At 39.0% G+C, this 25,845-nt stretch overlaps 1 protein-coding gene across 1 annotated transcript in view; it reads right to left on the minus strand.

Annotated features, from left to right (window-relative positions):
• Positions 1–25,845, minus strand: part of PIGG (phosphatidylinositol glycan anchor biosynthesis class G) — an 84,540-nt gene that overhangs the window by 40,114 nt on the left and 18,581 nt on the right. The window contains exons 7-10 of the mRNA XM_057373247.1: positions 23,961–24,178; positions 21,002–21,283; positions 13,099–13,556; positions 5,988–6,179 (exon numbers count right to left, since the gene is read on the minus strand). Coding sequence (XP_057229230.1) covers positions 5,988–6,179; positions 13,099–13,556; positions 21,002–21,283; positions 23,961–24,178 — 1,150 coding nt within the window. The remainder of the gene's footprint in view (positions 1–5,987; positions 6,180–13,098; positions 13,557–21,001; positions 21,284–23,960; positions 24,179–25,845) is intronic.

Consider the following 25,845-nt stretch of genomic DNA (forward strand, 5'->3'; position numbering starts at 1 on the left):
GCCTGGTCACCATCACAGCAAAGAAGTTCTTYCTCATATTCAAGTGGAACTTCCTGTGCATCAGCTCCTGCCCATTGCCTCTAGTCCTATTGCTGGGCACCACTGAGAAGCACCTTCAGAGACATTGCTGAGGTTCTCTCTCAGTCATTTACTCCTCAAGCAGAAAAGGCACAGCTCCTTCAGCCTTTCTTTGTAAAAGAGATGTTTCAGTCCCTTAGCCACATTCTTAACTGACCTCTGGACTCATTCTAGGAGCTCCCTGTCTCTCTTGTCCTGAGGAGCCCAGAACTGGACACAGCACTCCAGATGTGCCTCACCAGCGCTGAGTAGAGGGTCAGGATCACCTTCCTCGATCTGCTGCCAATGGTCTTCTTATTCCCCAGGATCCCATTGCCCTTCTTGGTCTCCTGGACACACTGCTGGCTCCTGGACAGCTCGTTGTCCACCAGAACCCATGTCCTCCTCCGAGCTGCTTTCCAGCAGCTGCCTGAAGTTCTTCTTCCCCAGGTGCAGGACCCTGCACTTGCCTCTGTTGAACTTCAGCCAGTTCTGTGCCCAATTCTCCAGACTACTGAGGTCCTTCCGAAGGTCTGCACAGCCCTGTGGGTTACAGACCTTTCCTCCCAGCAAATCTGGTGAGATTTGGGTGACATCTTCACCCAAGTCACTGGTTAATAAGTATTCACAGTATGGAGCCTTGGGGGACACCACTAATGACAGGCCTCCCTGTGCCACCAACTACAAACCCTCTGGGATMTGCCATTCAGCCAGAATCTCAGTGTCCACTCATCCAGTCCACACTTGTGGAGCTTGCCTATGAGGGTATTGTGACAGACAGTGTTGAAATCCTTGCTGAAGTCAGGGTAGACAACATCCACCGCTCTCCCCTCATTCAGCCCGGTATTTGTTTCATCACAGARGGCAATCAGGTTGGTCAAGCATGATTTACCTTTATTGAATCCACACTGACTACTCCTGATCACCTGTTTGTCATTCACATGGATAGAGAGAGCCTCATTTCAGAACRAGGTGCCCAACCACCTCTCCAGAGACTGAGGTAAGGCTGACTCATTGRTAGTTTCCTAGATCTTCCTTCTTGCCCTTTTTCAAGACTGGTGACTTTTTCTTTCTTCCACTCCTCAGGAACCTCTCAAAGGTTGACATTTCAAAGATGATCATCAGCAGCCTCACTATGTCCGCCAGCTCCCTCACCACCTGTGGATGCCTTCCAACAGGACCCAATCCTCCCTGRCCACAAGGAAGTCTTCCTTTCAACATTCCTTTGCTATGGCCTCCGGGGTGAGAGACTCCTGGCTGGTCTTGTCAGCAAAGATCAATACAAAGAAGGTGTTCAGTAACTCTGACTTCTGCCTCTGAGAGAACCTCAGTAATCCTCTGTTACAGGGGCCTTTGCTCCATCTAGTAAAGGATCCACTCTATCCCKAGTTTTTCTTGTTTCTAACGTATTTGAAAAAGCCCTTTCTGTTGTCTTTGACATCCTTGGCCACATTTAGTTTCGGACAGGCCTTGGACTTCCTTGTCTCATTTCTACCTCCTCTGACCACCTCTCTATATTCATTCCAAGTGGCCTGCCCCTGCTTCCCMCTCCTGTGTATTGCATGCTTATGCTCAGCAATGACAGGAGTTCCTTATTCACCCACACAGATCTCTTACTCTATTTCCCCAGTTTCTTCCTCATAAGAATATGTCATTCTTAAGCCTAGAGGAAAYAGCCTTTGTATACCAATCAGCTCTGTTGGACCTCTCTTCCCTGCATGGTCTGTTCCCTTGGAATACTTCCAAGATCCCTAACRAGGCTAACATTACCTCTTCTCAAGTCCATGATTGCTTGTTGCTCTGCATCCTCTCTGCCCAACACTGAACTCCACATTCTCATGGTCACCAGAGCCAAGGCTGCCCCCAGCTTTTACATCTCTAACAAGTCCTCCCGTTTGTTGTTACAAGGTTAAGCAGCACCATTCCTTGTAGGATCTCTGCTACCTGTGTCWGAACATTGTCATCAGTGYTTTCCAGGAACTTCCCAGACTGTCTGTGCTCCATTGTACTGCTTCTCCAGCAGATGTCAGGGTAGTTGAAGTCCCCCACAAGAACCTACAACTTTGAAGCCTGCTTCAAGCTGCCTGTAGAAACCCTCRTCCACTTCTTCTTGATCAGGTGGCCTGTAGCAAACAGCCACAACAGTCACCCTAGTCTACTCTTTTATCCTGACCYGTAAGCTCTCAATTTTCTCATCATCCACTCCAGACAGAGCTTGATATGTTCCACGTGTTTCTGCACATAGAGAGAAATTCCACCAATGCACCTTCCTTGTCTGTCTTCCCTAGGCAACATGTGGACCTTCATGACAACATTCCAGTCATGCAAGGTATCCACRTCTTCATAACTTTATCCCTATCAAGCCTGGCTATGTCTACATCCACCTTCAAATCCAGTTTAAGCTCTCTCAGTGAGCCCTGCTAAATCCTGAGCTACTAKTTCCCCTTTGAAAGAGATGGACCCCACTTACTGTCACCAGGCTCAGTGTCATATAAACTGACACACAATAAAATGCTGGGAATTCTGCTAGTAACACCAGTTTCAAAGCCAGGTGTTCATCTGTCTCATTTTCCAGTTTCTTGCCCCATCAATCCCTGAAACTGGCAGGATAGAAGAGAACACAACTGGTGCTCCAGACCCCTTGACCAGTTGTCCCCAAGGCTCTGATGCTCCTTTTGATAATCTGCACCCTTGTTGTTGGGGCTTGGTTGCTGCCCAGCTGGAAAACCAGCTGTGGGTAATCATCACTGGGCTGTACCAGGCTGGGAAGTTTCTTGGTGATGTCTCTTATCCAGCCCGCAGAGAGGGCAACACACCTCTTTATGGATTGGATCAAGCTGGYATATCATTCCTCTCAAAAGGAAGTCACCAATGACTACTGAAGTCACCAATGACTACTACACTTCTGTTTCTCTTAACTGAGGAGGTTGTGATGTGGGGGGTAAGCTGCCTTCCCCTAGGCAATCTTGCCAACCTGGATGAACTTTAACCCACAGTCTCACTTCTCTGGTCCTCATTTCCCTGGTTCYCAGATTCCAGGGCCTCTTATCTAGTGCATACAGGCACCTGAGGAGGTGAGGGAGGTCAGGAGAGGTTTCACCTGCCATCCCAAGCAGAAACCCATTTTCACTCCTCTCCATCCCGAAGGTCCCCTCCCTCTGGCAGGTGCTGAGAGGGCAGAGGGTCCATTGTTTCTTGCAAATTGGACATCAGGTCCATTTGTCTGAGTGAYGGCAGAGTGCAGCTCCACCAGGCAATCTCTTACTACCAGTCACTCTATACATGAGCAATGAGTGAAYATGGTCTCCTATAAAACTAATATAATTCACTCAGAAGTGAGGATTCCTGAGTCATCCGGATTCACCAACATATGGAGGATTAGACCAAGACTCTAAAAATAGTAAAAGCATGGTTCTATTCATGTAACCAGTGTAACTAGCTGACCATAAAAAAGCATTACTAGTCAAAATACCTAAAAATAAGTTTTATAAATAAATAATAATTAAAGTTAGAATTTAATTCTTTTTTTTAGTCTTAGAAAGGTCACTCTCCTAAACAAATTACTAAAAAGCTTGACTCAATCTTTCTTTTCACATACAGGAAAGAAAAARCAAGAGGAGAAACAATAAGCATGACTATTTACATATTCAGTTTTCTTTTTTGCATGTACAGAACCAAGGAAAAAAGGCAAAACTGTGACATAACAATGACGGGGCCCTCCTAAACCTGAACACATTGCACTGTTCTGTTGCTTACCTTTCAATGGTTCAAGGTTATACCTAATGGCTTATGCAAAGGGGCTTTACTATTTTATTCCCTTGAAGAGCAAGCATTTGTARAAACACTATAATACCCATTGATTTTTTTCCTTTAGGGAAGAAAACTAAGGGTAAAAGCCAGTAAAGTTTAGAGAATTTCTGTCTTTSTCGCTAATGCAAAAATTCAGTGTCCCTTCTCAGTGTCTTCAGTAACTCTGATGTAATTATTACCATAAAATATTCAAATACATTCACATGACTTAGAAGTAGAACTTCAGGGAWTAGCTTGGGGTATTTGCCTATTCAATGAGTTAAGTATAAACCAGAATTTACCAAYTGATGGAAATTCAAAAGAAGTATTCCCCAGAAAACGCATTATTATTTTGTTTCTTTTAGCACAATATATATTAATCCTTTTCATTGCACAGACTACATTTTTTTTTAAATAATACTGAGGTAAAAAGGCCAAATTACTTCTTTGCCTTTTTTAATTAGGAAGTTTTCTTAGTGTAAGCCACAGAAAACATGGAACTCTTAAATAGCCTCATCCACCATCCAGCAGTTCTAAAATTTAGAGAAAATCTTCAGTAAAGGGTACAGAGAGGGAGCGCTTCTGAGCCAAGATTCTCCATCTCAGAGAAGAATTCACTATGCATGAAAAATGCAGTGGCTGCCCACAGCTTTTTCTCATATTACACAAAACTACCTCTACAAAACTACCTCTACAAAACTACAGATCTACGTGGATCTGGAGTTATCCCAGACCATGAATACACTGAAGATATCTCTAGAGACATTTAAAAGGAAGTCCGGGGTTTTTTAGGTATTTTAAATAGGTTTTTACCAGATATATWATATATWTATCAATATATCAATATATGCTGATATATAGCATATATATCAGCATCAATATGMTGACTATAGAATGAACAAATTTCAAGTAAGTGTTTGACCTCAGTATTTAAGTACTCTACTTTTTTTCTAATCACTTTTTCTTTGTGGCTCAACTGCTATATTTAATGTTTTGTCCCATGCTGCAAGGACAGTATTATTCTCCAAGGACTCAAACACAAAGCAAAATTAGAGATCACACTCAAAAACCAGGCATGTTTCAAGCATAGAGCCAAATCCTGCACAGTAAGTAAAGATTATCATTATTTTGTCATGCAGCAGCACTAACACATAGTATCAACTTAACACTAGTATACCCTAGAGCTATCTTCAATATTTGGAGGGATGGAATGTAAATAAATATATCCAGATATACATACAAACAAATATTTCTTGTAAAATATGCCATGTTAGCAAACCTGTCAGTTAAGAAAATCTTCTTTACATCCTAAGATCTCACCCTACAGAGCTTTGTCCATGTCTACACATCTTGTGAATCTCTTGCCCCTGACTAAGGAGCTCCAACAGACACCATTTTTATTGATATAAAATTCAAAATGAGTGCARGAGAAAGTTTATTGCATCCAGAAGACAATGGTTTCAATTTCTCATCAGATGTTCCAACTGACTCTGGAAGTTTTCCACAACTCTCAGGCATTTAGGAAAACTTGGGGCTGCAGAGTCAGGTAAAAGAAAACTATAACCATTTAGCTACATTCCTAATGAAGTAATTGGTGAAAGAGTTAATAACTTCCTTAAAATTATAGACTAGTTCCTTAAGAAATTTAGAATCAGACTAAAAATCCTTAATATGCACAGGTAAAATCTCAAGAAGGACATGGTTACATCTTGAAAGCCCACATTATAGAACACTCCACTCCAAAAGCCAGGTATGGAAAAGCAATTATCTGAACTACTGCCTAAGCACTTTTGAAAAGAAGTAGTGGCTAAATGAGCTTGGCATGTTCTTTCCCAGATGTAGCAAGTCCATCTAAAACAACAAGAGATCCATTTGGAGCTTCTTTGTAGCAAAAATACTGGATATAGCTACCAGATTTTCATTATATTATTTCTTACCTGACTGGCTTCTGATTTGTCACAGTCAAAACTGGGGCTTCATGGGGCRCATATCACAAAAATTCAGTACCAGTCATCTACAAACTACAGTTCTATTCAAAAGAATGTAAGTCCAACCAAGAACATCCCATCCATCTCATCCCTTGATAGCCAAAATGCTCAGCCCCTTGATAGAAACAGTTACTTCTCTGTTGATTAACTTACTTTGAAATATCTTTGCCACCATGTTGCCATGGAAATGTGACATTTCCAATAGCTGCCCGGTAACTGTAGACTCCCAGGAGCCCAAGTGCCATAGCAATTTTTGAAACCAGGGAGCACCTTCTTTGAACCAGAAAGAAGATCAGAAGTAGSGAGACTGCAGCCAAGAAGGAGAGTTCAAATTTATGTTCAGAGCTGGGAAAAAAACAAACAAAAAAACTCTTTTAAAACAGTAATTAGTGCTAAACACATTTGATAGAGCCTTAGCTACAGCACTGTATTAAATAAACTGTATTAATTAATGCAGCACCAAATTAATCACTGCAATGGTATCTGTTATGAACTTTCTAAGAGGTATGGTAAAATATTTTCGTATTTTTAGAAAAGCAGTTTTATTAATGAGGTTTCCTATTCAAGCATGCATATTTAAAAGTGTAATTATTGTGTTCCACTGCGTGCTAGTTATTCTGTTAATTATATAAAAACTGAGCTGCATATTGCATAACGGAAAARGGTTTACTGCTTTTAAACTAGGGTTTTGTTATTTATACATTTTGGAAAAGTGTATTTTGCTTCTACTACAGCATTTCATTTTCTAGCATCAAAAAAAAATTTACACTATAGGATTAAGAGCTATTCTGTCATTTGAAATAGCTACATATGTATTTGATTTGTTTAATTTTAGTCATAGAACACATTACCCACCCAAAATGACCAGAAATATACTTACATAGCTTCAAACATACACACAAACTCATCACAATGTGATTCCCTTAWGCGACACTACAGCACCTTGTGCTGTGTCAATACATACAAGAGATAGACATAAAATTTGCATTATTGACAGAGATTACAGAYACAGTTTATTTGTTTGTTCCCCTGCATCCTAAACAGGTAACACTCATTCCAGAATCAAGGGCATTTCACTGAGCATGCTGTTAGAGTTAAGTATTTAAATCTTCAGTAGTATGAAGTAGCACTCCAAAATATAATGGGTAAGTCAAAGACCTGCACTGAACCCCTAACACATAGTTTCAGAAAGTCAACTGTAGTCCAAGAATTGCCAGCTCATGCCTACTGAAAACATCCCCAGTATCCCAAATGGTACAAACCCACTAATTTTGTCAGATTTGCCTTCAGTTAAGAACATCATATAGATTGTGAGAGCTAAGGGCTCCATCTTCTGTTTTCCACAACTCAAAAGCTCATGATAAAAGACCACTAACTTCARGAAACTAACAGTGCGCCTGGGCTTTTATCTGCATTGAATCCCACCACACTTATGAAATTCCAGTTTTATTTCTGAGTTAATAAAAATTAATGTACTTCAAATAGGTTTACTTTCCTATTTCCCTACTATACAGGGAATATTAGAGGCTTGACTAATAGCTGTTTCAGCTGTTGTGCTTGGAAAGTCACCGAGGAAAGGTTGTATGGCAGAAAAATTGTCCTCTTAGTTCTCTAAATAGGACCCAGTCAAGTAGTTTGCACACCTTAACAAGAATTCCAACAGATGCATTGATCTCTGAAAGTCAGTGGAGAAAAGTGAGAGGAATAAGACCTAGAATGCTGTGAGAGAGAAAATCAAGCCTTGATGCTTCTCCTCACAACTGTTCTTCCTCTGCCTAAGGAGACAGCAGAAGCAGTGAATGGATTCCTGCAGCATCCTGTGAAGATACCTCAAGCACCACCTCCTTTATGAYCAAAACATAATGAACTAATTTAGCAGCCACTAAACATTTCAAATGAGTGTTTATAGAAAACTTTAAGCCTTCATATTCTCCTTGGCTACTCATTTTATGAGAGCARGACAAATCAGGGATAAATAACAGCACATCATCATCATCATCTTCATCTCTTTATCTAAAAAACTACTAGCACAGGGACCAATATCCAGGTTTTCTTGTAATAGTCCTCTGTGATCTCCAGCTGGAATATTTTTGAACYATAATTTTTGTTGAAAATAACCTACCCCACTGTTTCGTAGCATTTGCTGAAAAAGCGAGAAAATTATTTACAGCAAGTGAAGTGAGGTCAGCACAAATCACCTACAGTTTCAAGGTTTTCTAGCCAAGGTTCCTACAGTTAGGCAGCTAAAAGCATATGTAATTAGCACATCTTTTGAAAGGAGATGGCATCTGCTCAACACATAGTCCAATCRTTTTGCAAAGTTCTAAATTATTTTGATAGTCTACTAAGAAATACAAGCACAACAAGCTATTCTGATCAGCTGCAATGTMGAGGGTGTTGCACAAACTACAAAATTGAAAGCGAAGAACCAAGAGCTTTCCAGTGAGAAGGGAAGGAAAAAAGTGTACTTTGGCTCTATCTTCCTAGTGAAATAGCTTGAGGTCTACACCCCTACTTCTGGTAACACAATAAAGGCTGAAGACATTTTTTTCCACTGCTAAGATCTCACCTCATTACTGTAAAATACAAATAGAATGACAGGAATTATAAATGTGCATGATTAATAATTTAAGTGGATAAGGCCCTTTTTAMCTGTTTCTTTTATTTTACTAAGTACAGCTAAATACACAGAAATCACAAGCTTTGCTGGCTTTGAGAGGAAGGACATTTGGTGATGGTTAAGTACATTATTGAAAGAAAATAKTATCATCTTCCCATGCTGATGCTTCTTGTCACTTCTCTTCTAGCTGACACTGCCATGTACCAGCTCTGACACCTTTCAAGTATCAACTGTGGCCAAGATTAACAGACTAATAAAACTAACTGAATACTAACCAACCAAAAAGAAAAGCCAACTTCCAGTCCGATATAGATTGCATGTYTTCTTCCACTTCATCTACTGTCTGATTTTCTTTTGCTCTTTTTCCCATCAAAGTACTTTTTAGGTTTTACAGTCTGTGTACAAACAACAAAGAATATTTTCTTTATTTCAGTACTGTTGAATGCATTCATAATAGCCAAATTCAACACACTATAGCTTGGATGGATTTTCTGCGTTTTGATGCTTACATCAAACAAAAACCTGGCCAACAGTGTCTCTGTCTCAAATGCTGAGCCCTGTAAACACTGTCCAGTTAAGCAAAATACTAGCCTGAGTATGAGCATAGATGTCTAAAATATCAATACAGGAGAATAAAAAAAGAGGACCATTTGTTCATTGKTTTTTCTTTAGAGACAAGATAGAAGGCTGGCTAGAAAAAGCCTGAGTTACTTGAATTCAAACTAACAAGGGCAYATATGATCCAAGAAAGGGTCTAAATTCTTATTAGTAAAAAACATGCTATTAAGACATAACTATGCAAATTAAACTAATACTAAAAATAGAATAACAATCAACCTTATAGACTAGCAATGCATTTTAGGAAGAGGAATAAGTGCTTTATGCAACTCATCAACTTTTAGTTCATGCTATGAGGACAACACATCATCTCAACCTTTATCAAATCACTAAGGAAACAGACATCTCTACAGCCCTGTTATCATGTGAAGCAAAAAGAACAAAGATGTCAAAACCACCAAGTAAAGAAAATGCAAGCATGCTGGCCAAATAGGAAATCCCAGACACTTTACAGACCACAGGATGTGTAAAAATTCAGTTGCATCACTGGCTAATCTTTCTGAAGCTTGTTCAGTGAGCCATAACAGAGTCAAGAACTCTACTACATCCCATCACTCAAGTCCAAAAACTGTTATACTTCTAATACGACTAATCTTTTAACCCTATATTGCAACTGAAACATAYGTCAGCAGGGACACATGCATAATATTCTCTTGTTAGGCTGAAAAGTGCTCCATTGTTTAAGTCAGGATGTACCTCCACAGCAGACTAAGTGACCTGCAGCAGGGCTGCCAGGGCTCTGTTCTTTCACGTACTCCCTGAACACAGCCAAAGCAGTTCCACCAATGAAAGGGAGAAGGCAGAACTGTGACACTGACAGTTCCTATCACACATCCTCCTAGCCTGCCATGGCACAACATTCTGGACTTAGTAAGCCTCCCAAAGTACAAGGCAGTGAATCATTTCTCTTAAGCAGTTAGATTTGAAAGGCAGGTGGTTATTTGTAAGGAATGCTCAACAGTGGCAGAAAGTAAATATCTATGTCTGTAGTAYTTCAAAAGATGCAGATACTTCTACATTCTTTTTTACAGTAATTTCCACAACAGCAGTGCTGACTTGTATGCTCTTCCCTGCACGCATTGCTGTTATAAGCCAGCCCATTTGCCATGAAGACCAATGGTAAATCAGCAAGAAGTCATCCAACTGAAAGCCAAGAGTTTCCCATGCCAACTTGAGTTATTTTTCCAGCCACATCTTTTTAGTGATTTAGTTCACCATACTGACACAGGAACAAGTGAAATACAGGGCCAGCAAGGTAAGGAGAAACAGAGCAAGTACCTTGCCTGCATGGCAAAAGCTCCCACAGTATGCTATTCTAGCCAATCAGTCATAGCCTAAGAGTATACCGGTAGGACCTTTTCTCTTCTACTTTCCACAAGATCCAAGCAAATACATCCATTGTGAGGCCATAATTTGATAGGGAACAGAGAATGCAATCCACCTGTAAAATTCTGATGGCTTCGTTTTGATATCAAGCTGCTGTACTTCAGTCTTACTGCAGGGGGAGGCAGACAGCTTTAATAATAGGGTTGTGACGGCTTTACGAAGCAGAATAGTTTATCAATCTCACAGATTTTTGTGATGAGACAAGCTCAGTGGAAGAACATTATGCAGACATTGCTGTTTGCCTGTTGCTTTAACAAAGCTTTTAACACCRCTCCTGTAACACCCCCATAGGAAATCTCATGCTAGAAAAGTGGATAGTCAGGTGGACTGAAAAGTACTCAAATGCTGGATTCACAGGGTTGCCATTAGTAGCACAAAGTCCACCAGGAGGCCAGTCACTATCTGTCAACCTCAGGACTTCCCACTGGGGCCAATACTGTTTAATGTCCTCACTAATGACCTGTGTGATGGGCACTATCCCCTCAACAAGTCTGCAGACAACACAGAACTGGGAGGAGTGGCCGATACAGTAGGTGGGTCTGCTGACAATCAAGGCCCCTTGACAGGCTGGTGAAATTGCCCACCAGGATCTTTTGAAGTTCACCAAAGGCACGAGCSAAGTCCTGCACCTTGGAACAAATAGCTTCACACATCAGGACAGACTGGGGAGCTGATCTTTTCAGAGRTGATTCTGATTGTCTGGGTGGACCCTGACTCAACCACCAGCATGCAACATGCCCTGGTAGCAAAGGCAACCAACAGTATTTGGAGCTGCATTATAAAGAACATTACCAGAAGACTGAGGAAGGTTATTTCTTACCCTGTGTTAAACCATGGGTCCAGTAATGGCTTACCCAGAATAGAAAAAGATACAGACATATTCAAATTCATATGAATKCCAATTCACAGGGACAGAAATCAAACACATATATAGCCTATTCCCTCCCTTCTACCCATTCCTTCCTCAACAACAACAACAACAAAAGAGCAAGCTAGAACAGGTGTAAGAAGCCTTGAGTTTACCTGAGTGGGTTGCTTGGAAGCCCCTGATAGGCAATAGTGTAAGAGCTGGGCATAAGGATTTCCCACTTCCGTTACAAATCAGGAAGCTCTAGAAGCACCTAGAAGGTCTATCTGCAGATTACTTCACCTGTGTTATGTCCTTGAGGTTCCCCCCCCACAGCCTAAGGCTATAAAAGGTTTTGCTGCACTGTAGRCATACTTAGCACMATGAAATCAGAGGTGGGAGCATATTAAAGCAAGACAGGATCTTTGGAACTTAAGTCCATACATGCACACGCAAGTTTTAGAAGTCTGGTAATATTTCCAAGAGTTAATAAACATCTCTGTGGGACCACATGAGTTACAGCATATATCTGAAACAAACCAAGTTTTCAGCTGCAGGAGTATCAGRCCCTTGTTTCATGCCCTTGAGGCACCAGCACACTTCAAGGAAAAAAGACTGACAGTCTGAAAAAAAAAAACCTGGCTCAGGACATTACTGGGAAAATAAATCTTTGGCAGATGCTCAGGATTAATTGCAAAAATCCTCACAGACACATCAAATCATGCCTCATCCTGCTCACACATTGGCTTAGCTCATAATGAAGGAGTCAGTTATCAATCATATGGACTTGATGTAGGAAATACAATTTTTTTATTCATTCCCTCACCTCATCTCAAGAGCAGAAATGCATGGTGAAAACTCTTGTATAGAACAACTGCTAAAATACGATAAATTCCCTCACAACTCATGCCTTTCAGCACTCATGCCTGTCATTGCAATTAGCATTTCATCTGTGAGGCTGCCAATAAATAACAAGTCTCATATTAGYCCATTCACTCATGTCATTTTTAATGAATGATGAATGACATTTCATCCATGTGTTGTAAGATACTGGCAAGAAATCTATTTATCTTACACAACAGAGCCTYTTCATCTGCTGTTTGCAAAACCTTGACTAGTCAGTCACAAAGTATTGCTTCTCCATCCACCAACAGAAGTACCTGAGATGGTTCAAGTATCATTGCATTATAACTACAGTTCTTCAAAACACTAAAAAAGGAGAAGCACTCCTCCAGTGTACTTTCAGTTATGAAAAATTCCCTTTCTTGTTTAGCAAATTACACTCAAAAAATTCCTTCAGCTTTTTACCCACACATTAAAACCATATGACAGACAAGGATGAATTCAATRTGCAGCATCTTCTCCTGTGACTTCATAAAGTTTGGAATTATGCAGAACCTTCCTGCCTTAATTTCAAGAGTTTAATTCTATTAAGTGATGTTTAATTTCCCAAACCAGACACTGTTGACTTACGTATGGAAAATATTTACTTTTTGCTTCTGATAAATCTATCATGTATAATTGGCATTAATTAGATAAGTCATGGTGCAGGGCAAAGATTATAAACTATTGATAGTACACGAAGAATCACTCCTGCATAAAACAGCAAAGAAAAATTCCTTATGTCACTTCACTGTTTATCTGCCTTGTATGTTTGCAGCACTCTCTGATCAGAGACCACACAGAAATATATACATATTTCTGTATATACATACAGAATATATACATATCAAATGAAACACATATTAATTTTTAAATAAGGCAGAAAGTGTGACAATAAATCAGATACCCACCTTGTCAGCCAATGTCCAAAGTCTGGCCGATGAGCCCACTGAACACCTGTCTGATTCAAGGATCGAAGGAGCCGACAGCAAATAAGGATGATCCATGGAGTTGCTAAGCTTATCCATTTATCTGATCCTTTTATGAATTCAGATGAAGAGGTGGCCTTGCCCAGTTTTGAATTAATTGCTGCTGGAATGTCTATATTCTTGCACTCAGAGGTTTCCGCCATACTATCAAAATTTTGTTTCACATTGGTGCTATGTTGAAGGTCACATTCTTTCAGAAGAAAATTATTTCTACAGAGTTCCTGACACAGCACCAAACAAAGCGTATTGATAAGAAAATACCAGGTTTGATGTTCCTCTTCTATAAAACTGCTTGCCCCCAAACTCAAAACATGGCCAATGGTTCCAGCCAGAATCAGCACATCTATTTCTGACCAGCTAGAGCTGGACACAGTAGGATTCTGCAAACATTAAAAAAAAAGCAGTGGTGAAAGAGTATATAAAAATTCCACTTGTAAGTATTCACATTGTACTTACAGCAACTTTCTCTAAGAAAACAAAATAAACAGCATGAAAACTTATTTCTATCTTAAAAAATCTCAAAAATTTATAAAACAATCATTTCAGTGAAGCATACTTACTTYATGCTAAGTTTACACACTACAACTTAATTTTTATGCATTTAAAATTGCTTTCTGTTTAAGTGATAAAACTTCTCTATGAATAATCACCACAACTGTACAGATTAAGATTGCCTACCACCTTGTAACAGAAGATTCAAAACAAGTTCATGYCCTGTTGCATATTTGTATAAGTAAAAATAAATATCCTGAAGAAATCAAACTTGAGATATAGTTAATACGTAATTAAGTCTCTAATAGCTGAAATCTGTGATATCCTCAACTTAATAGTGACAGCCTTCATTTCACTACTCAAGTTTACAAAATTACCTCCTGATGGCACTCCTTGACCCCTAAGCTTGAAATGCGTTGAAATCTACTTTAAACAAACATTTATCCATCTGTTATTTACTTCAYACACTGTCCCTATCTAAAACCACAATATTTTTTGTGTAATGCCTCCATTAGCTCATTTTCCTGTTCTCAGCAGCTAATTGAAATTGCCTTATCATCACTACCTTCAATGATAGGGCTAAAGAGAGAGCACAAGGGCATGTAGAAGTTGAGAGCACCCAGTTCAYTGGTATTATCAGGTAAAGAATCACTTCAGCACACAGGGAAAGCCATAAAAACGACCACACAGAGACATAACCATGACAAGTAAGCACTAATGGAGACCATAAAGATGACCAAAACTCTTCAGCCATTCATTGCCAGACCAGTAAGAAAACACAAGCTTAGCTCTGAAGAGCATCAGTCTGGACTCCATAACAGATAAGGGGGAAGTGCAGCACACTTGATGTGGAAGCTAGACATTACAGCTACCTGATGGCACCTGTGGATCTGTACCAAGTCACTAACCAAAGCCACTAAGCAAAGATTCAAATAAGCATCAAAGATGGGGAAGAGGGGGTGATGAGGAACAGGCTGGAAGCAGGGGCGAAGTAAGAGGAGAAAAGATTCAGTTACATGTAAGCAAGAGCCAGTGCAGTTTTCTGACTGAGCCCTAGGCCTGGTCACTGTGGTCTATCCTGTCTTATTTAATCTTACCCTATCTTTCTGTGCAACTCCACTCCCTGTCCCACCTGCAAGCGTGCAAGATGCCACTGCAAGCAGCTGGGGACAAGCCTGCATGTCAGCAACCTGAGACCAGAGCAGGTTAAAGGTAGTGCCAGCAGCTGCAGAGACATCTGGGTCATTGGACCCACACAATCTGCAGTGCCATGACTGCAGCATATGCTACAGTGACTGGAGAGGGGACTACTGGCCATCGGAACTGTGAGCCCAAGGWACCAGCAGCTGGAGGGATCAGCGTACATACAAGACAGGTCAGAGTGTCAGCAACAGAAAAAGTGACCATGGCTCACCAGGCCTGTGGGCCAGCGTGATTAACCGGAGGGCCCAGAGTACACAGCTATGTGAGGGAGGTCACAGGGCCCCTGACTGGAGACACCTCTGTCTGTTTTGACTTCCCCACAAAGTCAGAGCCAGAGGTGGGACAGTGACCCAGGATGGGCATGCACAACTGCATGGCAAGACAAACACCCCAGCCCTGGAGGACACTGGAACCAGCACGGGCTTCCTAAGATACCTTAACAAAGAGTGTAACACACATAYTTGTGAAGAATTTTGGGCAAGAAACTGTCAAAAATCTTACATCACTATTTTATTTTCTCTATTTTTGCTCTATTGGAGAATATCTTGGAGTATCTCTTAAACTGGTATTTTAAGCACCTAATAAAACAAAAATTTAAAAGCCAAATCTAAATTACTGCATGCCATTTTTACTTCAGAACAAAGATCTCTAAAACTGCTTTCACATTCATTYCCCTAACTGCGTATTTTATCCACATCATCCTCCTACATTTGACCTATGAACAAACTTTWAAAAAAAAAACTTGAATATTCAGAGAACACACTAAATTAAAATATGCACAGTATACTACAATTTCTGCCCAATTTAAATTGTGCTAAAAGAAAATATAAACAAACTGACCTTTGAGCAAGTAACAAGAAAGCAGCTGTAAACAATACAAGTATCTCTGAGCATCTTAGATGCAATTCTCACTTGTGTTCACRACTTACTGACAGCAGCATACATATTTTTGTTCAATGCGCAAGACTATGTAATAGTGAAGACAACAAAGACACTTGATGCAAGAACCTAATTAAACTATCTGGAATTTTGCTTTGGGGAAAAAAGTTTTTAGAAAATCGAAATTTTATGAGATGTATGTGGAAGAATGCAGGAGCCAGAATTACAGTTAATACCTATTCACATCTCCTTCATTTCTTGTGTTGTTAAAGATTACACTACACCAAAATAATTTCACTTTAAAAAAACTAACATAAACAAACAAACAAACAAACAAACAAAACCCCACACAACCAGAAGAGTCCCCGTGAGGTCACACACAATAATAATGGAGGGAAAAATATTAATAATCTGAAAAATGCCCAGGTCCAATCTAAATTTACTAGCATTTTAAATTGCCTTGGTGTTCTAAAGACTGCTCAGGTTTGTTTAGTACTCTATTCTGAAGAGCAAATACCATAAGCTGGTATTTGGAAAAAAAGGACAAGGTAGTCTGTGCAAAGACCAAAGAGCATGAAATTCACAAAGCTGAGACAAGAACAATACATGACTGATCTTCAGCAAGTTTAGATTCCAATAATTCTATCATGCTGACCTTAAAGATCTTGGCTAACTAAATAAATGAGCATGTAAGCGTCATCTGCTTGCAGAGACAAGGGAATCYGATATCCTAAATAAATGAGAATGACCAAGTCTGAGATAATTTGTCTTCTTCGTAAGACAACACAAAATCTATAGAAGGATTTGTCTCTTGTATTTGGTTGCTGTCAGCCACTGATATAAATACTGAAGAAGTGATGCATTATCAATGGTGAGCATACAAAAACCTCATTAAAATGACGGCATTAATGRGAAATGTCCCAGGGTCAGAAATGTGTATTTCTTGCCTACTTGTCTCTCACAACKTCAATGAAAAGAGAGAAAAATTACTCTTATATTCATCTCAAAGGATTAAAATCCAATAACATTTACTGATAAACCACATTTTAGATCAGAGTTAAATCACTATGCAAAATTGGAAATTATTATACAAATTACAATCTCCTGAGCCTTGATCTTTGGAAATTGTGAAAACACCTCCATCAAGATTTTCTAAATTTACTGGTAATCCCTTATATATGAACTCTGACCTATTAGGAATGCCATGAGTATGGCATCATATACAGCCTAACCTTAGATTGCTTAGATTGTGCCTAGTTTTTAGATTTGGTTAAAGGCATTGAAATACAGGTCTTACTCTGATATTCACAGCTGTCTTTCCAGCTGCTGAACRTGTCCAACTCTTAGGAACTCAGCGGACACTCCAGATATTAAAAAAAAACCTGTATAATTCTCAGTTTGTTTGATATCTTGACAAACAAACTTAATCCAGAATTTTTTGTTTAGAAATTTTTTAATCCCAGCCTCACATGAGRTAAATATATAATCTCCCAAACCATGGCATCTTTATCAATTGATGTTTCARCACTAGTACTTAAGCAATATAAAACTGACCTCTCTGCCCTTGCTTTGAACGCATCTTGCTAGCGTGCAAAAGTGCTAGTACATAAATGACASAATATATGCATCTTTGACCATTAAATTCTGAAACTCCTTCAYTTCAAGATAAAACCTCCTGTAGCCTGTGTTCTGAGTCTTATTCCAGCTATCTGGCTTCTCTGTGGTTAACCATCCACCGTTAATGGCCGAGAAATTTTGCAACTATTTTTCACATGAGAAACATCTTATTTTTTCATGGTCATCATCACTCACAATTTAAATACTTCTTATTCTATTTASTTCTAATACATGAGCTCCCTGAAACAAGTCTTGATTCTCCACCATGGTAGCTTTTCCATAACAAAGTACTTGTTACAAAATTCTTGTAACAAAGTACTCCATCACTCTTGCTTCTCTATTTTCAAAGTAGTTTGGAATCATTTTTGAAAGCTACCTGGTAAAGAAAACACCAAATGACCTCTTTTCTACCCAAGTCAAAAAACACCAAAAATATTTTTGCATAAATTGCATAAAAATGTAAAATTTTTCAATTCATCAAGAACATAAAACAAAGGAGGAAAACCAAAAGGTGCTTTAAAAATTGTAAATGTAATAAAAAGCCACTATAAATCTATATAATGAAAATTTTTAAAACCTCTATTTGACAAGTSTTAATTTTTGTGTACTAGTTTCAAAAAACTATCAGTTTTCATTTCTATCAGAAATAGGGGGCAAAACCCCCACATCTAGTAGTAGTAAATACCATGTTTAAATCAACTACCAAGCAATTACAGTGAAACTCTGAACGAGAACTTTGAACTTTTAACAATTTTCTGTAATTCATAAAAGGCTGCAGAACTATTTAAAGCCTGAAGTATCATTAAAAGWAGGGACTGGTGCTGCTAGAAACATAGCAATCAGAATCTATAAATAACAGTCAGGAAGCAGATGCTAACACTGCCTGCACTGGTCTTCAGAAAATTCATGAACTTGGTAATCAGTTTCTATATTCAGCCACAGTGGGAAAAAAAAGCATTACAAATGAGAAGCACTTCAGAGAAATCTTTAGATGTGAACGGAAACAATTTGAAGGAAAAAAGCTCTGAAGCCATTAACAGGAGAGCTTATCTTAATTACTTTTAAAATACCTACATTTTATTGCATAGCYTGAGCACAGAAAAGGCTTTTTAGCTTTTTTTTTTTTTCCTTTAACCAGAAAGATCATGATTCAGGATTCCACTCTCACCATCAGAAGACCAGGGCTTCAGAACTCTTTCAGAAGTGGACCCCACAYGCAGATTCGTAACATGGAGATGACACATCACAAAACACTTGCATTCAGAGACATTTCAGCATAAGTAGTACTCATAATTCACACAGAAGGCCCTTCAAGATCAACACACAGCATATAAAAACAATCCACTTCCCCCACCAAAATCTAAGCAGTTTAMTGGAAATGGGGTGAACAATGGAGATGAATTTTTGGAACATATCCACATTACAAGCAGCACCAGATTTATACCCTGCTTCTTGCATCTTCTCCAGGCTCTATTTGTCTAAGCAGTGACCCAAAGAATGCCCYACCATATCATTCTACAACAGCCCTGAGACCAGCAAAAATGTTAATCAGAATCAAGTMATTGCTTTTATACATGTCTAGAATGAAAGTACATACTAACTAAACCTACAAAATATTTCATGCTTTCTTTGGAACTTGAAGAGAGATAGCAAAGCCCCTCTGACTGATGTGATATACAAACAGCAATGCACTCACCTATGCAACAGGAGTGAGGATATGATGACAAAAATATATTTCTACAGGTCTGAATACCAAGTCATGTCTGCCTCAAACAGAACTATTATTGCCTACACTTCCTAAGACACACTTAGACTTCCCACATTATCAGATATATCTCAGGTAGAAATGCAATCACAGAGAAATCTGGGATGGAGAATCCAGTATTTTTTTATTTCTAACAGGCCCCAGCCCTGAAAAAACATACACACACACAAACCTGGAAAACATTGCTGAAAACCTCATTTGTGTATTATCAACCTGAAGCAGATAATCGGASGGTGRTGAGACACTAGAACAGGTTCCCAGGGAAACTATGGATGCCCCATCCCTGGAAGTGTTCAAGGTCAGGCTAGTTAAAGCTCTGAGCAACCTGGTCCAGTAGAAGGTGTCTCTGCCCATGGAAGGGATTTGGAATTGAATGATCTTTCAGGTCCCTTCCAACCCAGATCATTCTATCATTCTGTGATTCTTTGAGACTATGCAYCCAGAGAAAAAATGTATTATCTGTTGTCATTGCTCTCCATGGTAMTGAAGAGAAATATATGTAAATTTTATGCAGGTCTACAAAAGTCACCATATTTAGATTTCTACTGTTTACTAAAATGAGAAAAACTGGTAACAAGATGAAAAACAAGCTTTTAGTTGTGTTTGTCAGTGCACAAAGTGCATGTGAAATTTCTACAGAAGACACTGAAGTATTAAATATTTCAAGGCTATATTCTTTTTCTAAGAAATAGAACGTAAAATCAGAAAATACAGAAAAAAATTATAATCTGGTGTAGTTTCAATAAAAAATATTAGCAACCTTACTTGTAACAATTTAGATTTAAATTTAAACTCATGAATTACAGCACATATCTGCACAGAGTGCTAAAGTAATCTTTATTCAGGAATATTGAATTTTCTGCATTGTAAGAAATGCAGCTGTTACTAAATGATAATTCAGGAAGTTTGTTTGGAGCATATTGTCATATCAGTAAAGAAATGTACTTGCCATACTTTGTCACACACTTACAGAAAAGGTACTAAACACCCAATCATGATTCTAAGAAACATAGATTGAAGAAGGACTTTATGGCACAGAGGTTGCACCACTGAGTGGAGTATTATGAGCAGTGAAGCTATTGAACATCWGAGATCTTTGAAAAACACGACTGAMAAACAGTAGAAAGAACAGCTAGAAGCTGATGTTATGGTGGGACTGACAGCTCTTGGCACACTCTTTCGCAGAGACATTGCAGATTCTATTTCCTTGGAATTACCTGTATTCTATTCAACACAACAATAAAACTCATCAAAGTAAGTTACAGAAGGTAACACCTCACACTTAGAACACTTCAGAGAACTCCAAAGATTTTAACAAACTCCRTTTCTTAAACTTCAAAAGTAGAAAGGACAGATTAAATTGGCTCCCTCTGTTGCATTTTCAAAATTATTAAAAATAAAAACTTGAACATTAATAATACCAATATAGGAAAAGGTATACTGGCGAAGTATATTCTTCTTAGAGCATTATTGTCTGTTATATTTGGGAAGGGTCAGATCATTACTATCCTTTGTGCACGTTGTAAAGTATTATACATCTTGYTTTAATTGAGATTGCAAACATAACTGTGTAGCAGCCTAGGATTTGTATACAGCATAACTGTTTTCGATCTCACAAAGTCAACTGCAAAACAATGTACAATATTTAAAACGTCCTCAAATTATGTCAAAATAAGCACTTCTTGGATCTTCATCCATCAGTATCATGCAACAGTGAAAACAGCACATTTCAATGACAATTTTAAACTATTCAAATTACATTAAAAATACGAATTTCTTTAAGCAAATACACAGAGACAACAAAATTTTAACCGACAGTATGCCATGAAAAGCAAAACATTTTAAACCACAATTAATGTATACTCTTACCTTCAGTGGAAGTCTGGAATTCTCAAAGTTCTTTGCAATAGCAGATAAAATACCACACATGAGTGCAGAAATCAGCATCATCACTCCAACTGCTGTTAACCAGGACATACTGCAGAAATAGCACAGACTTTCTGCRGATGTGCATACAATGACATGAACTGCGCACAGCATCAGACACATCAAGTAAAACAGCAGAGAGAATAGTGGAGGGGAGAGGGGTACTTCAAATTCTGCCCGCTTGCTCAGGGCTTTTGGAACACTGAGCAAAAGCAGTAGCAGAACCTAGGAAAAAAGAGGATTACTATTTTAAAAATTGAGGTCACTAAAATATAAAACAAGAATTCACAGAAAAAAATCATGCTGTTGTCATCCATGTCACTCTGCTAATATGCATACTTCATCAAAAAAACCTGTGAAAAACTGAATTGGATTTTTTTTCCCCAGTAAGATTATTACCATATAAATGGAAGAATCCAATATGGTCTTTTCATTTATTAAGGTCTTAKACATACAAGTTTCCATGTTTAATAAATCTTCATTTGCCTCCTCACCTTTRGTAACCAATTATACGTACAATCTTCATTCCCTGTAAAAGTAAGAGCTTGAATTCCCAATATCAAAATAGTTCCTAAGCAAACAAATTTGACTCCTTGTTTGTCACCTGTAAATGCCTGAAGTCAATACATTCTGTCGAAAGCAATTTATTTCTTGTATGAGAAATAGACATGTATGAAATCCTGCTGAGCTAAATAACTTCCMAAACCAGGGGAAGTTCTATCATGCAAGTGTATGCTCAATTTCGAGCTTATGAATTCTCTCAAAATTTACTTTTTGTACCTTTCCTTAATTTAATTTATTGGTTTTACTTTTACTTTGCTCTAAGCTGCACAGATATGAGGCAGAATTCCAAACTTTCTTTCACATAAYTGTAGCAGTGGAGATAAGCAACACAACGAAACTTTCCGCTACTCATATACAAGCCGTTACAAAAACATGGGAAACTTCAGCCAGATGCAAAAATGCTTTGCAAGCTGCAGAGATGGAGCTAGGACTAGACTGATCTCAATCAGCTTGTGCTAGGGCAAGATTAAAACAAATAATAAAAAAAAGCAACTATATCAGATCACTGTCAAACTATAATATTTCACTGTCACTTGTGAAGACCTATGCCTAAAATTTTTCCCACTCTACAGTGAGACACAGTAAAGTAGACTGAAAAAAAATCGAATGCTTTGCAGTAGTCTGCTGCTTCTTCATATTCTACTTCATATTTTATTTGGTTATGAAAATATGCAGGTTTTTGAATATCACGTTGGCTTAAGTCTTACATTTCAGCCCAACACTTAAAATTAAAACAAAGACAGTATTTTCTCAGCAGGAAAAYACTCTGTAGATATCTATCAAACTAAATTTAGGTCTTTTGAGCAAATGCACTGTTATCAGTTCATGTCCCAGAGGTATTCTCCTCATCTGAAATACAGKATAACTGGCATTTGTAGCATAGCGTAGTTTGAAGCAACAAGTGAGCTTCCCTACTCTTATTTATTTATTAAGTGAAGGTGGAAAATCGGTATCAAGACAAAAACATTTTGGAAAGCAAGGCAGCTTCTTGAGTATTGCATGGGAGAAAAGAAAAAACTCCAGCCATTTTGCTGGAGTCTTACAGTGATGCTGAGCATACACTTCTCAACAGCAATTTCTGTGGTTAGTAGCTGCATGTTTTCTTTGATGAAGGCTGATTAACACCTAAGATTTGTCTTCYAGAAATAGTAAGCATCTACAAATGCATTCCAGGAGAACAAAAAATCCAATGCTTCAGATCTAAAGTGACTGTCAACAGCTTGAATGCATAGGTTCTGAAAACAAAAGAACAAAAAAAGGTAAGCACCTTCAGCTTTGCACTGAACTTTGTTAACCTCCAGATCTTCCATCTGTAGAGCAGGAACAGAACCCACCATCTCATCTACCCAAGGGCACCATGGAACTCATTCCTGTGATCAGCAGAGTGACTAACCCCACTGAGCAGTCTACCAGAAAGCCATTTCAGAAGCATTCTGTTTGCAGAGAACAGTGCCTGGGTGACAAGGCACTGAACTCTGAGAACAAAGGAGACTCAAATATCAGCTAGCTGCCCATGCTTTATCAGTTCCAAGCACTGAACAGCAACAGAGCTACACCAATTACAGTCTTGAGGAACTACACACATTCAAGGACTAAGTTAAGCTTGTGGTAGGTACTTTCATCCAYGTTAGAAAAGTTGACAATCTTACAGTCTAAAAGGTCAGTGCAACCTTTGGTACTTCAGTGGCCAGACATGGTATTGTGGTATCCCTTCTAAATGGTTCTCAAAGCATTCATRTTATTTCCAAGCTTTTGAGACTATTTCCAGCACTTGAGTTTTGCCCAAAATATCAGTTAGAGAGATCCATTTAAAATACCAGACATGGCATATCTTAACCTTCTATGGGAGATATGAAGAGGTAATCCTACAACAAGTATTTATTTCAGGGCTCTAAATCAATCAGTACAAAGAATACCTGAACTGTGAAAATTGTCCATATAAGGTATTGCCTGTTTGGAGCAGCTATACTCCATGTTAGATATAGAGGAACAGCTAGGACTTTACTTGCTAGACTCTTTCTTTCCTTTATGCAGTAAAGCTACTCAAAAATAGAAATTAATATGGAAGTAATTTAAATTGTAGCATATCTGCATATCTACCGTAGCTAGCTACGCTGAAGTATAAGTAATTCATATCAAAAGCACTCTTGAATCATTTTAAAGGCCAGATTTTACTTTAAAAAGAGCATTAATTTCATCCAAGCAGAATGTCAGCCAACCCCAAGAATCCATACTCAGTCATTTTAAAGACCAGTAAGTACAAACATTTCATATCCAAAACCAAGATACTTTTACTTTTGTGCACTTAACTTTTTCACAGAAAGATCTATTTTCATACCTCCATAATGATGACAGTCCCCACCATCATCGAATACATGTCATATTGTGCTACTTGTTTGCTTAATGAAGAACTCAAAGTCTTGAGGGCCTCCAAGTATAGCTTCAGGACCTTCTTGCCAAGATTTAAGAGTATTTCTGAATTATTCCCCTCTAAATACAGTTTGATCCAATTACCATGGGATTTTTCTGCTATCTTAAAATGTTCATATCCAGGATCTGGAGAGAAGGGGAGAAAAGAAAAGAAGCAAGAGGATCCTCGAACAAAGAAACATCATTTGGAGATGTGATCATATTTTTGTATTTGCTTGTAYAGGATATAAAAATACATAATTGCTATGGGGGTTGAAACATTTTTCACACATATAAAATTACGCTATTTTCCTCCAACAATACCGGTTACTTGGAATAAAAGCACTTAATTCTAACCTAATAAACTGTCAAGACCTCTAACAAATGACAAACTTATTAAAATAACCATTCGTTTTTACAAAGGGTGTCCAGGACAAACAATTCAAACGCTTCAGATACAGGGAGGGGAAAAAAGAAAGGAAGCAATGTTTTCCACTGGAATTACTCATTATCCAGAACCTACTGTACAAGCTAAGTGGGAAATGATCAAATAGCTGATGTCCAGGGAAAACACCAAAGGAGGCAAAGCACACACTGTATCAGTTAGTAGTGTGGGTTRGTTGAGTAGATGGTGAGGTGGACTGAGAACTGAAACAACGGAAAAGCTCAGAGGGTTTTAATCAGCAGTGCAAACCCTATCAGGCTGGAGGCCCATTAGTAGCAGTCCTAAGGATCGACATTGGTTCCAGTGGAGTTTAACTTATTCACCAATGACTTGGATGAAGGAACAGAGGACTCCTCAGCAAAGTTCACTGATCACACAAACCTGAGAAGAATGGCCAATACCCCAGAGGATTGTGCAGCCCTTCAGAAAGACCTCAACAGGCTGGAGGGATGGGAAGAAAAGAAATATGTGAAATTCAAAAAAGCCAGTGCAGGGTCCTGCACCTGGGAAGGAACAACCCCAGGCACCAGCACAGGCTGGGGGTGACCTGCTGGAAAGCAGCTCTGAGGAGAAGGACCTGGGGTCCTGGTGGATAATGAGCTGTCCATGAGCCAGCAGTGTGTCCTGGGGCCCAAGAAGGGCAATGGGATCCTGGGGAATAGGAAGAGCATTGCCAGCAGATCAAGGAAGGTGATCCTGACCCTCTACTCAGTGCTGGTGAGGCACATCTGGAGTGCTGTGTCCAGTTCTGGGCTCCTCAGTACAAGACAAACACGGAAATCCAGGAGCAAGTCCAGCAGAGGGCAACAAAGGTGATGAGGGGACTGAAGCATCTCTTCCACAACAAAAGGCTGAGGGAGCTGGGTCTTTTCAGCCTTGAGAAGAGGCAACCGAGAAGGGWYSYCATCAATGTCTGATCTGAAAGGAGGGTGTCAAGAGGATGGCACCAGRCTCTTCTCAATGGTGCTCAGTGACAGGCAGGTATCTGTCTGATGACAAGAGGCAACAGGCAGAAAGYGGAACRCAGCAAGTTCTACCTAAACATGAGGAAGAACTTGTTTACTCTRTGGGTGGCCAAGCAGTTGGCACACGTCACAGAGACCTTCTCTAGAGATATGCTAAAGACGTCTAGACACATTCCAGAGGAATGTGCTGTGGAGGACTCCCCTTGAGCAGGGAGATTGGGGAGTGATCCATTCCTACCTTACTCAGTCTGTGATTCTGCTTTTCAAATATTGGTCATTGGCTACAGTATACATTCACAACACAAATGCAGTTGATTACATGTGGAAAGCTCTTCCAGAAACTTGTATCTCACTGGACATTATGCTCTGCAGAAATATCCACATTTATCTGTTTGTTCTGTTTT

The sequence above is a fragment of the Malurus melanocephalus genome, unplaced genomic scaffold, assembly GCF_030028575.1.
Source record: "Malurus melanocephalus ecotype Western Australia unplaced genomic scaffold, MMel_1.1 scaffold_191, whole genome shotgun sequence".
Classification (NCBI taxonomy): domain Eukaryota; kingdom Metazoa; phylum Chordata; class Aves; order Passeriformes; family Maluridae; genus Malurus; species Malurus melanocephalus.